Genomic DNA, 12,893 nt, shown 5'->3' on the forward strand with positions numbered 1-12,893 from the left:
AGCAGAGGCTTGACAACCATATGTCAGGAGTGCTCTGACGGTGTTTCCTGCTTGGCAGGGGGTTGGCCTCGATGGCCCTTGTGGTCTCTTCCAACTCTATGATTCTATGATTCTAAGTCCCATTGCTGACTAAGCAGGGGCTACAGTGCCGGATTACCAAATAAGCAGAGTAGGCACTGGCCTATGGGCCCCATGCCTTTTAGGGGTCCCACAACAACGCATCAAAACAATATTGATTTGATCTTGAAAGAAAAGTACAGAAACCTATCAAGAGATAATTTGCAAAAAAAACCACCCTAATATTTTGACTGCCTAGGCCAGGCATAGGCAAACTTGGCCCTCCAGATGTTTTGAGACTACAGCTCCCATCATCCCTGACCACTGGTCCTGTTAGCTAGGGATGATGGGAGTTGTAGTCCCAAAACATCTGTAGGGCCGAGTTTGCCTATGCCTGGCCTAGGGGTCTCCACAGGGTTTTATCTGGCACTGAGGGGCTAGCAGTCTCTGAGGAACTCCGAGAGCAAAATCCACATACACACAGTCCAGAAGTCAGGGAAGCTGGATGGTCCCACAGCCAGGGGTCCAGTCCTGAGGACAGGGAACCCAGATGGTGAGCAGGAAGCAGCAAGGTAGGGCTAGAAACTACAGGCATTGTTTCCAGCATCTGACTACTGCTGAGAGCTGTCTTTGAGAAGGCCAGAGCCAGCTGCTTCTCATCAGGGCCTTCTCCTCTGTGAAAGGTGATGAGCTGCAGGTGGAGTCATTCCACCTTCTCCTTCTTCAGGCAAGGCTGACTTGGCCCATGAGACACTGCTGGTCCTGTGTGGAGGCTACAATGAACTATGTCCTGGAGCATCATTTAAAAGTGGTGTTGAGCTAAGAGGAGGAACATGTGTGGAAGGGCTGTGGCTCAGTGGGCAGATGCTTTGCATACAGAAAATCCCAGGTTCAATTCTCAGCATCTCCAGGTAGGGAAACTCCTGTCTGAAACCTTGCAGAGTCTCTTTGTAGACAGTATTAAGCTAGATGGGACAAAAGCCTGACTTGGTGTGTGTGTGTGCGCGCATGCGCTGTGGGGTGGCCCTGTCCCAAGGCAAGATGAGGCAACCATCTTGGGCGACAGACTTTGGGTGCCTTTTAGAAACAGCCAAGAAGGAGGCAGATCTGACCCAAGAGGCACAATACACTGAGTAAATTTTCTGCCCAAATCTTATTGAGGGTGAATAGCAGTGGTCTGGTCTGGCTCTCCTCCCAGGCTGGAAAGTGTAGAAAGAGTCCCAGGCAAAAGAATTTTGTAGTGGATTGTTTGATTGTGCCTCGTGTTAATTAGTGGAGGAGAGATGCTGCTATTTGCATTTTTTATCTTGGGCACCAAAATGTCTGCGAGCTGCGCATAATCACCAGGTTGCTTATATTAAATGATTGCACTGGGTAAGCACAGGAACTGTATTTTTGCATATGTTGCTGTGTATGTATTTTATACTTCTTAATTAAGCTGGCCGGAGAAGTTCATGTTATAGCCTAACAATCTCATTTACTGTGGGTAGACCTATGTTTCTAGCTACTGAGGCTGTGAAGGTGTGTGTGTGAGTGTGCAAGCAATATATGATAAACTTCGGGAAGCCTTGGATGAGACCCAAACAAGCTTCGGCTGCATACACACATTTTATTCTAGAATTAATGGAGACTGAGGAGTTGGTGGTGTTTTTTTGCTTAATCCAAACAAACAATGCCTCTGAAACGCATTTCTAGAGATTAATCTGAATTACCCTGCAGTGTGCCCATTTGAAATTGGATCAAAGCCAATGTAGGCGGTCCTAGCAATGGAGGGTATCCTCCCTTGCCCAATGGTGTTGTGGGTGGGCGTGTGCTAAGGTTGCAGTTGCCACTTCCCCCTTTATAGGCATGAGCAGGAAGGAAAATACTGGGTAACCTATGAAGAGGAGAATATTCAAATGTGAATCGAGTAGTCATATCCTTGTGGACAGCAGGATCTATGTATCTATATGTAAAATCTAGACTGAAAGAAGCATGTTGGGGGATAAGCATAAATAATTCCGGATTAAGAAAAAACGACATTCTTGTGCTGCCAAAAGGCTAGTGTGTTCACTGCTTCGGTGATCAGAAAGACTTGGGTGGAGCAAGACACAGTGTGAATTGAAAGCTGAATTAAAATTGGCCCATGAGACATTGGGGACACAGATCAGGCTGGGGGTCTGCCCCTGAGTCTTTGTGATGCAAGCCCTTTGTTCTTGGGACTCGCCATTTCAAGTGGGTAGTTCTTCATCTAATTAATATTGAAAGTGCCAGTCAGGGTCATGTTGAGACTGGAGCCTCTTTATTGATGGTTACCTTTCCTGCAAAGAAATCAAAGTGGTGCGCAGGGTGTCTTGCTTTCAATTTTGTCGTCACAAGAACCCTTTGAGGCAGGTTAGGTTGAGAGGGAGAGAGTTAATGGCCCAAGGTAACCCAGTGAGGATTTGAATCCTTGTCTCCTGGGTCCTATCCTGACGCTTTAAACTACCACACCATGGTGACTCAGCTGGGACTAAATCATTTCCCACCTTTTGAATGCGATAGAACAGAATTCTAACTAAACTTGCGTAGGATTCTGTTGCTCGTGTAACCTTTTTTTACTGCCTGCAAAGCAACAACCTTTTCCTTTTTGGGTTGTTTCTAGAGCCTGTGTAGCTTGAACTCGCATTCCATCAGAAATTCAACTTGTGGTGTCATTGCCACACCCCCTTCCTCAACAAGATCGCATGAATCGGTCCGACGTCTTTGGTGATTCTGTAGTGTAGGGACGTGGGTGGCGCTGTGGGTTAAACCACAGAGCCTAGGACTTGCTGATCAGAAGGTCGGCAGTTTGAATCCCTGCGACAGGGTTGCTCCCGTTGCTCGGTCCCTGTTCCTGCCAACCTAGCAGTTTGAAAGCACATCAAAGTGCAAGTAGATAAATAGGTACCGCTCTGGCGGGAAGGTAAACGGTGTTTCCATGCACTGCTCTGGTTCACCAGAAGTGACTTCGTCATGCTGGCCACATGACCCGGAAGCTGTACGCTGGCTCCCTCGGCCAGTAAAGCGAGAGGAGCGCCGCAACCCTAGAGTCGGTCACGACTGGACCTAATGGTCAGGGGTCCCTTTACCTTTAACTAGTGTAGGGAAGGACTTAATTCCTCACCCAGGTCTTTGAATGTTGCAGCAGAAGATGTTTCACAGCCAGATCAGGGTTTCTCTCTACCTCCTCCATGTTTCCTTCGATTGCTTCCCCCCCCCCCCAACATAACCCATCAGATGTGGCTTGACTTGCTTTTGTGAGCAATCTGGAGGGGTTGCTCCGTAAGCAGCTCTTGCTGTACACCTGTTCTTTGTTGGTGGCACATGGGGACAAGGGGGTGAAGAAAATGGCTTTCCCTCTTCCACCCCTTTTAGGACCTATAAAGTGCTCCTATTCCACTTTCCTACCTCCCCCACCAAGAATATTGGGAGCTGTAGTTTGTTAAGGATGCTGAGAGTTGATAGGAGACACTTAACAAACTACAGCTCCCAGAATCCTTTGAGGAAGCCAAAATTGTCAGAGTGGTGTAAGAGTGCTTTAAATACACGGTGTGCATGTGACCTCAGCCTCCAGCTTAAAGGTAAAGGTAAAGGGACCCCTGACCATTAGGTCCAGTCATGACCGACTCTGGGGTTGCAACGCTCATCTCGCTTTACTGGCCGAGGGAGCTGGCGTACAGCTTCCGGGTCATGTGGTCAGCATGACTGAGCCGCTTTTGGTGAACCAGAGCAGCGCACGGAAAGGCCGTTTACCTTCCCGCCGGAGCGGTACCTATATATCTACTTGCACTTGACGTGCTTTCGAACTGCTAGGTTGGCAGGAGCAGGGACCGAGCAACGGGAGCTCACCCCGTCGTGGGGATTCGAACCGCCAACCTTCTGATCGGCAAGTCCTAGGCTCTGTGGTTTAACCCACAGTGCCACCCGCGTCCCCTCCAGCTTAGCCAGGAGTATTTTCCTCCAACTTGTCACTAACGTCCATGCCGGATTTGCTGGGAGTGCGTCCATGCCACAGCTTTTGCCACCCTTGTGGTTACAGCCAGGACTCTGTAGAAGCCTGGCTTGGTGCCTCATTCGCTGTGACCTTCACATCTTTGTTTTAGTTGCAGTTTAGTAATTTGAGCATCTCTTTGGTCCTAGCTGTTTCCCCTGCTGGCTAGAGAGAGAGAGAGCAAGTAGGCAATGGGCAGCCTTTGCTACTTGCTCTGTCTGCTGCCTCCTGCTACCTCCTCTACACAAAACTTCAGATCGTCACCTCTGGGATTGTGGCACCGAAGCTCAAACTCCTTCATTTCTTGAGAGAGGACTTAGTGCATTGCAAGGCAGAGGGCTGCTTTGGGACTCCTGGGTCCTAATTGGTTAGTTGGCTTATCTCACATTTTGCTCTCCAGCCCCCTCCACACACCCCATCATACACACAGTTTGGTGCTGAATTCCTCCATGCTTCAAGGCTTCTGGTGCCTAAGTCTCTGTGTGCACCTGCAGCTTCCAGGGAACAAAATCTTCTCCCATTCTGAGTGTCTCTCGGAACCGGTGAGCGTGTGTGTGTTGGGGGGGGGGTTGCAAAGAAACCTTGTACAGTCGGCTTCCCTGCCGTCCCTCACTCAAAGAGGAGTGGCATGGGCCAGCACCTGCCTTCCCCCAAACAAAGGGCTTTTGTCTCACCTGCTTCCCTCCTCCCTCTTGACCGTACTATGACCTGGCCAATGGCGGCAAGGAACAGAGCTCCTTTGAGGTTTGCATCTGGTCCTGATCCTGGGCAGCAGAGTTGGGCTGAAGCGGGGTGGGTGGATGAAGGAAAGAGATGGGATCTGTGGCTGTTGGTGGTTCTGTTTTGCAGAGTGGACAGGAGTTAGAGAGCCAGGCCTGGGACACCGCCACTGTTGATTCAATGCTGGCACTTCTGTCTCCAGTGTTGCAGGAGGGGTTTAGGTGCAGAGATGACGTGCTTCTTGCGAGTGTGTGTATAGAAAGACACGCAGTTCTGCCTGCATGTGCATACAGGGGAGCGATGCCTGTAAGTCTGTGAATTGTGGATTTTTGTCGGAGAAACAGGGCGAACTGGGTGGGGGAAAAAGAGCGGACTGCTGAGGTTTTGTGGCCAAGGCATATTTGTGATGCGTTTGCCTGTGATACATGTAAGTGCATGTGTGTGTCAGGCATGTGAGTGTGTGAGAGAACGCAATGGTTAACGCTGCTGTATGGCAAGCATGTACCGTGTGGCCTGAAAAGTGCATGCACTCACAGGTTAAGAATGTTTGGGTGCTTCAGCATTCCCTGTTCGGGAACACACACATAGGTGTGGGAACATGTCTGTGTGTGGGTGCATCAGTGTGGGGTATGTGGACTTCAGGCCTCACCCCTGCCCCTGGTTGTTGTTTTTTGCTAAGCCTCACAAAACCAGGACTAGCTGAGCACTCCCTGCTGCTTCCCCCACCCCCAAGCCCAGGGACAAACTCAATTACACTTGGATTTCATTTCAGCTGTATCTTTTTCATGCTGAGACCTGCCTGGGGAGGAAAACAGTTCTCAGAGGTGGCAGAATGAGGGGAGCCAACTCCCGGTAACAGAAGGGGATGGGAGAAGCCCCACAGGCATGCTGGGAGACCGGTGGGCAGGGAACTGGGAAGCTTCTCTCCCGGAGAGGCCCTGGCCTACACAGGAGTCAGCAGAATGCAGTGTAAATGAGCCAGTGGAGCCCCAAGGGGGGTTGAACAGACTGAACTACTTCAGACTGAAGGGCTGTGTGGGTGTGATGTCATTGTTTTTGTTTTTATTTAAAAAAATGCTCCGTTCCATAAACCGCATGCATGCACAAATCGGATAGGACTGTGCTAGGCTTTTTCTCCCTGGCGCAATACCTTTCCGGGTTTTGTTTTTACTTGTAGGGATGTCTTTAGATGAGTAATTACAAGAGCAAACGTTTGCTTGCAGCTTGAAGTGTCCCAATCCGTCCTGCTCCGAATGGGCAGACCAGACCTGCGTTGGTGGTGTTGGGGTGCTCGGCACCAGGTGGTCTGAAACAAGGATGGAGGGGGAAGACGGTGGCCCCCCCCCCGATGTTGTGGGACTCTCACTCCCATCAGCCTCACTCAGCATGGCCAAGAGTCAGGGGTGATGGGTCAGGACTAAGCATTCCACTTCCTTGTCCTGGATGGGCAGTGGTGTTGTTTAGTCGTGTCTGACTCTTCATGACCCCATGGACTAGAGCACGCCAGGCACTCCTGTCTTCCACTGCCTCCCGCAGTTTGGTCAAACTCATGCTGGTAGCTTTGAGAACACTGTCCAACCATCTCGTCCTCTGTCGTCCCCTTCTCCTTGTGCCCTCCATCTTTCCCAACATCAGGGTCTTTTCCAGGGAGTCTTCTATTCTCATGAGGTGGCCAAAGTATTGGAGCCTCAGCTTCAGGATCTGTCCTTCCAGTGATCACTCAGGGCTGATTTCCTTCAGAATGGATAGGTCTGATCTTCTTGCAGTCCACGGGACTCTCAAGAGTCTCCCCCAACACCATAATTCAAAAGCATCAATTCTTCAGCGATCAGCCTTCTTTATGGTCCAGCTCTCACTTCCATACATCACTACTAGGAAAACCATAGCTTTAACTATACGGACCTTTGTTGGCAAAACTCCATGGACAAAGATGGGCAGTGGTCCTATAGGAACTATCCCATTACTCAATGAGTACTACTACTAACATGGACATCTGGTCTGGTTCCCATGTGGCCACATACACATCACTAAAAAAGAGGAAATACTGTACATCTCTCTCACGCACACGCAAAGAACCCAGATTTGCACAGAAATTGCATGTGCTAATTGATGTGTCCAACACAAGTCATCATGGTGGAGGGCAGGGCAGAAGATGGGGATTTGATGACCTGTGTGCTTCCACAGCCTGCCACCCAGGTACTGCTAACTGTTGGATAGGCAAATTCAAGACCCTCTCCTCCTCCTCTTCTTATGGTTCCTGCTCTTTAAACTAGGCTAGGACCGACAGCACTTCAAACAGAGGACTGCTCTCTGTAAAGTGAAACACATGGGTTATGCCATCAGCAGCCTAAATCTTCTGCCAAGACTGTAGTTTGCTAAACAATGGTTGGGAGGAATTGGCCCACTGGACTCTCTATCTGACTTTGACAGAGATGTCCTTGTTTATCTTTGTCCCTTCCCCCATTTTGGCGGCGAGGAGACGTAACTCTGCCAGAGAGGTCTGCAGAGATTCTGCGGGAACTGTTCAGAGATGGGCAAGAGAAGGCTGAGATGGACAGCAGAAGGATAGGTCTTAGCCTCTGGGAACACAGTGCTTTGGTCCCCTAGGCTTGCTGCCTCTTTGATCCTGACAAATGACCTAACAGTAGTTGAGGATCATATCCTTAGTTGCCTAGTAACTGTATCACATTCCCTTATGATGCAAAACACCAACTTGGAGGCAATAGTGATGGTTCCTCTTTCAAGCCAATGACACCCAGGGGAAAATGTCCAGTGTTTGGACTAGTTGTTAGGAGCTATTTCCTCTTCTCTTGCAAGAAATCTTCCTATGGGGCCACTGTTCAAGGTAAAAGAACCATCCATTACTCTAACTCATCTCAGGTCCATGGCTTGTAGGGGTGTGTTTCTTAGTCCTGGCATTCAAATCCCTAGAATTTTCTTTCTTTTGATCTAAGCACCCTAAGTAGGGTCTGGTCTTCTGCCCCTCAAACATGACCGTCTTGAGGTGTGGGGCTCCCAAAAAGTTGGGACTCTGATATGAGGCCAGACATCAATGTGCCCCATATACTAAGACCCGGTCACAACAGCCTTGCATTGGTGAAAGAACCCAGGAGTCCTGCTTCTCAGCTGCCACTTGTGCTGTCTGTTTTGCTTCATTGGATAATATTTGGAGAGCCAGTGTGGTATAGTGGTTAAGAGTGGTGGACTCGTAATCTGGTGAACCGGGTTCGCGTCTCCGCTCCTCCACATGCAGCTGCTAGGTGACCTTGGGCTAGTCACACTTCTGTGAAGTCTCTCAGCCTCACTCACCTCACAGAGTGTTTGTTGTGGGGGAGGAAGGGAAAGGAGAACGTTAGCCGCTTTGAGACTCCTTCGGGTAGTGATAAAGCAGGATATCAGATCCAATCTGCAGAGAGAATTGTGTATCGCACATTATTATGTGGGGTGTATGTGTATGTCATTCTGTGCCATCCCTCCTTTCCACTGGCTTGTCACCTGCAGTCCATTTTGGAACCTAGGAGGCGGCAAATTGATTCTAGGGTGATGGAGATGGTTGTATCGCTATCCCCTCTCCCACAAGACCCCCCCCCCATCTGCAGTTTTTCCAGCACTCCCTCTGCTGCATGCTTGCCCCACTTTTGAGCGTCTTTAATAGGCTGTGCTTTCCAGAGCCCCTTATGAGCGGTTGGGGTGGGGAGGGAGGGCAGCTCCATGGTGGTGGGGGAAGGGTGGCTTGGGTTCTTGATGGGGGGAGGCAAGGAACGGGAACTGGGAATCACTGCATCTGGGCTATTTCCAGCTCTGTCCTTTTTACGTAATCGCCCTGCGCTTTCCTGCATGTGTGAGTGAGCGAAGCTACTGGGGGGTGGGGAGGCTACGGAGTGGGGCCTTTGGTCAGGTAAATGGCATGTTGCACCCCCCCACCTTCCCCTCTCTAAAAGAAATCCCAAGGGAGACATTAGCTGGGAGAATCGGTGGTGCTGTCGCGCCTGTCTGGTCCACTTAGTTTCGTGCCCTTCTGGGATTTGTTGCCGCTGCAGCTCAGCGGCGTCAATGATTTTGCTCTGTTGCATCTCCTCCCGCTGCCCCCGAGCTTTTGAAATGCTTCCACTACCTGCTTATGAGCAGAGGGACTTGGATCACAAAAGCAGCTTGCAGCCGGTCTTGAGCTGGGGACAGCAGCTCACCTCTGGCACCTCTGCAGTGACTTGGTAGTTCTTTGGTGGCCCTTGACATTGAAACGGTAATGGGGTGAGGAGCAACGGCATCATGGCTTCACCTGTGTCCCGCTCCCCTCTGACGGGCCAACAATACCTTTTGGAAGGGTTTTTTCGATAGGGAAAACGAAGATGGGAGGGGAAGGGTTAAGTGCCTCCCCCACCTCCCCAGTGCTACTGCTCTTGTCCAATTCAGAAGGCACTCACCTCAGCTTCTTTAAAAACTAGAGATAAAAATGTTGGGCAATCCAGTTGGGGAATCTCCTGCATGTGCTTGGGGGAAATGAAACAGCATGACTACCTGCTAGGAATTGCTAAGAAGTCGAAGAGTGTTGAAAAGAGGCTGTTCCCTGATGCCTCCTGCTTGTTCTGTGCTCCTTTGGAGAGGTGGGAACAGACCCAGGGGGATAGACATGATGATTGGCTAAGCCAGCTCTATCCACTTCACACTAAAGCCTGGGTCGGCTTGTTTGTTGGGCAGGTGGGGTATTTGCTCTGCGTGCTGGAACTACAGAGTGGTGCATATAGCCCTGGTGACTCTCTTGCTGCTCCTATAATGCTCTCTCTTCTTGGTTGGTGAAGAGAGTTTTCCATATGTTTTCCTCCTTAAAGAAAAATAGGCCCTCCCTGACTGGCGAGTTGTAGGGTCTGTAAGAAAAGATGTTTGAGTTGTGTTCCCTAAATTAATTGGGACCTAATTCGGCATGTTTACTGGACTTACCTTTAGTAAACAAAGCTAAGGAGAGTAAATTCACCATTTATTGGGAAGGCGGTTGAAAGGGTTTTGGCAGTAGCTGTGGTTGTTCTTGGATTGAACTGATAATCTAGGCCCATTCCATTCTAGGTTCAGACCTGGTTTGGGGACCAAATTGTCTTGGTTGCCCTGATAAACAGTATTTATTGAGTGGGGGGCAATGGGAGTGATACCTGGCTAGTAGTCTGTCTCTCTGGATTGCCTCCGTGGGAATAGGATCACTGTTTAAGGTGGTTCTGTTCCACTCTGCAGGGTCGAATGCAGAGAGCAGTATTGGGGGAGTAATTCATGGTCCCCTTGTGCTATGGTGCTATGCAGGGCACTATTCTGTGCTCAGTGTTATTTAATACCTACATGAAACCACTGGGGGCAGTCATCTGTATGCTGATGGCACAGAGCTCCAGTTCTCTTTAACATCTGAATCAGGAGTGACCATGCAGGTGTCTGCAAGCAGTGGTGGGCTGGACGAGGGCCAGTGAACCGAATTTGAATCCTTGCAAGATGGAGGATCTGAGAGTGAGTGGTCCCTGCGTCCAATAAATAGGCCAAGTTCCTGCTCTGAATGGGCTTGCAAGTGCACAGTCCAGGAGTGCTCTTCAATGCATCTATGCCACTGGAATATCAATAGCTAGGAGAGCCTCTTATCAGCTTTTGCTGGGAAGGCAGCTATGACCACTCTTGGAGCATGGGAGCTAGACCACTGTGGTCTTTGTTGTTTGGTTGTTTAGTCATGTCCGACTCTTCATGACCCCCTGGACCAGAGCACGCCAGGCACTCCTGTCTTCCACTGCCTCCCGCAGTTTGGTCAAACTCATGCTGGTAGCTTTGAGAACACTGTCCAACCATCTCGTCCTCTGTTGTCCCCTTCTCCTTGTGCCCTCCATCTTTCCCAACATCAGGGTCTTTTCCAGGGATTCTTCTCTTCTCAGGAGGCGGCCAAAGTATTGGAGCTGTGGTCTAGGCACTGATAACTGCAAGACTGGATTACTGTGACACACCCTATGTGGGGCTTCCCTTGGCTGTGGTCTGTAAGCTGCAGCTAGTGCAAAACATGGCATCTAGGCTGTTGCCTGGGGCATCCTCTCAACACCACCGCCAAGGAAACTGCACTGGCGGCCAATAGGGTACCAGTCTCAGTTGCTTCTAACACTGAAAGCCGTATGCAACTAGTGCCCATGTTACCTAAGGGGTCACCTCTTCCCATACACACCTGGCTGGAACTGTGTTACTCTGGTGGAGCATTGTTAAGAGGACAGCACACCCGACATCAGCTAAAAACCAGGCATTTAGAATTGCACTTCCAAGCCTCTGGAATCTGGTTCCGACTGAAATTAGACCAATGCATAGCAGAGACTACTGATACCTTTTAAAGAGGGCCTTCCCTAAAGCTTGTTGAAGCCATTTTATAATGCATACTGAATCTGGTGATTCTGAGATTTGCTTTTAAATTGCTATGCATGTATTTCTAGTATACATTAGGCTTTCTGATACCTTTACTGAACACTGCTTTGGAAAACGTTGGTTGCGAAGCAGCTTATAAATTCTTAATCTAATAAAAAGTACCCCTGTTAATATTACCTGCTGCATAAATGTCTCAAAATATTCCCCCTCCCTTCTCTCATAATCTAAAGTATTTGAACTGGAAATATTTGATTCGGGAAGGAATTCAATAAAGCACAGCTATTGTGGTTTTAAAAGTTCTACTCATAGTATTACATGAAAATCATTTTTAATGAAATACTTGTAAACATTTTAAGATATGACAGCTCAGCAGCATGCAGTATCTTGGGAATGCTGGAGAGAAATAGACTGGGGAAGGGAGAGTGAATCCCTCTGAGTGCGTACTGCTCTCCCCCCCACCCTTCCCGTTCTGTGGGCTTGTAAGGGAATGTGAGGGCTTTGGCTCTAGCAGATCCAGTTTTCCCTTTTTGCCCTCGCTGCCAGGAGAGGGGCAACAACAGGAGTCTTTTTATCCTGCCTGGAAGGGGAGAGCTGAGGACAGCCTCCCTTTCAGACCTGCAAAATTACAGGGCCTCATGGACATTCTTCCAATGACTAGAACAGGGGTAAAGGTAAAGGGACCCCTGACCATTAGGTCCAGTTGTGGCCGACTCTGGGGTTGTGGCACTCATCTCGCTTTATTGGCCGAGGGAGCCGGTGTACAGCTTCTGGGTCATGTGGCCAGCATGACTAAGCCGCTTCTGGTGCACGGAAACGCCATTTACCTTCCCACCAGAGTGGTACCTATTTATCTACTTGCACTTTGACGTGCTTTCGAACTGCTAGGTGGGCAGGAGCAGGGACAGAGCAACAGGAGCTCACCCCGTCACAGGGATTCAAACCACCAACCTTCTGATCAGCAAGTCCTAAGCTCTGTGGTTTAACCCACAGCGCCACCCGCGTCCCTCCAGTCTGAGAAACACAGGTCTAAAACATGCACAGGGAACCTGTTGGACTCCAACTCCCATCAGCCCCAGCCAGCGCCCAGGGGTGATGGGAGCTGTAGTTCAACAAACATCTGGAGGGCCACAGCTTACCCATCCATGGGTTTACTTGCATGAATATTTTTTATTTAAGGCATGTAGATTACCCAATTATTTACGGCATGTAGATATCTATTGCCAGTTGCCCTGGGAGTAGAGAGCATCCTCTGCCAAGAGCCAAAGGAACAAGGAGTGCTGTGGCAGTTAAGGAGCTATATCTGAGGATAGACCACAGCTTAGTGGTAGAGCATCTGATTTGCATTCTGAAGGTCTCATACCTGGCAGGAGCAGGGACCGAGCAATGGGAGCTCACCCTGTCGCAGGGATTCAAACCGCCGACCTTCTGATTTGCAAGTCCTAGGCTCTGCGGTTTAACCCACAGCGCCACCTGCATCCCTTAGAGCAGGGGTAGGGAACCTATATGGCCCAGTGGGAAGTTCAGCCCTGCTTTCTGCAGGGATCAGCAAATAAGCCAACCCTGCAAGGTCTCTACCTTCCCTACATTTGACATTACCTATTACATCAGGTGTGGAGCTGGTAGGTGTGGTTTAGGGCAAATGAACTGTTGGACTAAACTTGGTCCATGTGCTAAAGGCTTCTGGACAGAGAGTGGGGGGGGGGTGAAGGAAACTGGTAACATACCAATTTCAGCACGTAACATTTGTTATGTT

General features: G+C 49.6%; 1 protein-coding gene across 8 annotated transcripts in view; it reads left to right on the forward strand.

The window, feature by feature from the left end:
- The window catches only part of ZNF385A (zinc finger protein 385A), a 197,635-nt gene that overhangs the window by 80,747 nt on the left and 103,995 nt on the right, over nucleotides 1-12,893 (forward strand). For 2 of the 8 annotated variants that reach the window (XM_081898764.1, XM_081898767.1), the window contains exon 1: nucleotides 7,466-7,613. The exons of 5 other annotated variants lie outside the window; for them this stretch is intronic. In XM_081898764.1, coding sequence (XP_081754890.1) covers nucleotides 7,517-7,613 — 97 coding nt within the window. In that variant the 5' untranslated portion in view covers nucleotides 7,466-7,516. Of the gene's footprint in view, nucleotides 1-7,465; nucleotides 7,614-12,893 lie in introns of those variants that run through there. One more of the 8 variants, XM_081898768.1, reaches the window with a different exon arrangement.

Source organism: Podarcis melisellensis (genome assembly GCF_964234715.1).
Source record: "Podarcis melisellensis genome assembly, chromosome: 2".
Taxonomy (NCBI): domain Eukaryota; kingdom Metazoa; phylum Chordata; class Lepidosauria; order Squamata; family Lacertidae; genus Podarcis; species Podarcis melisellensis.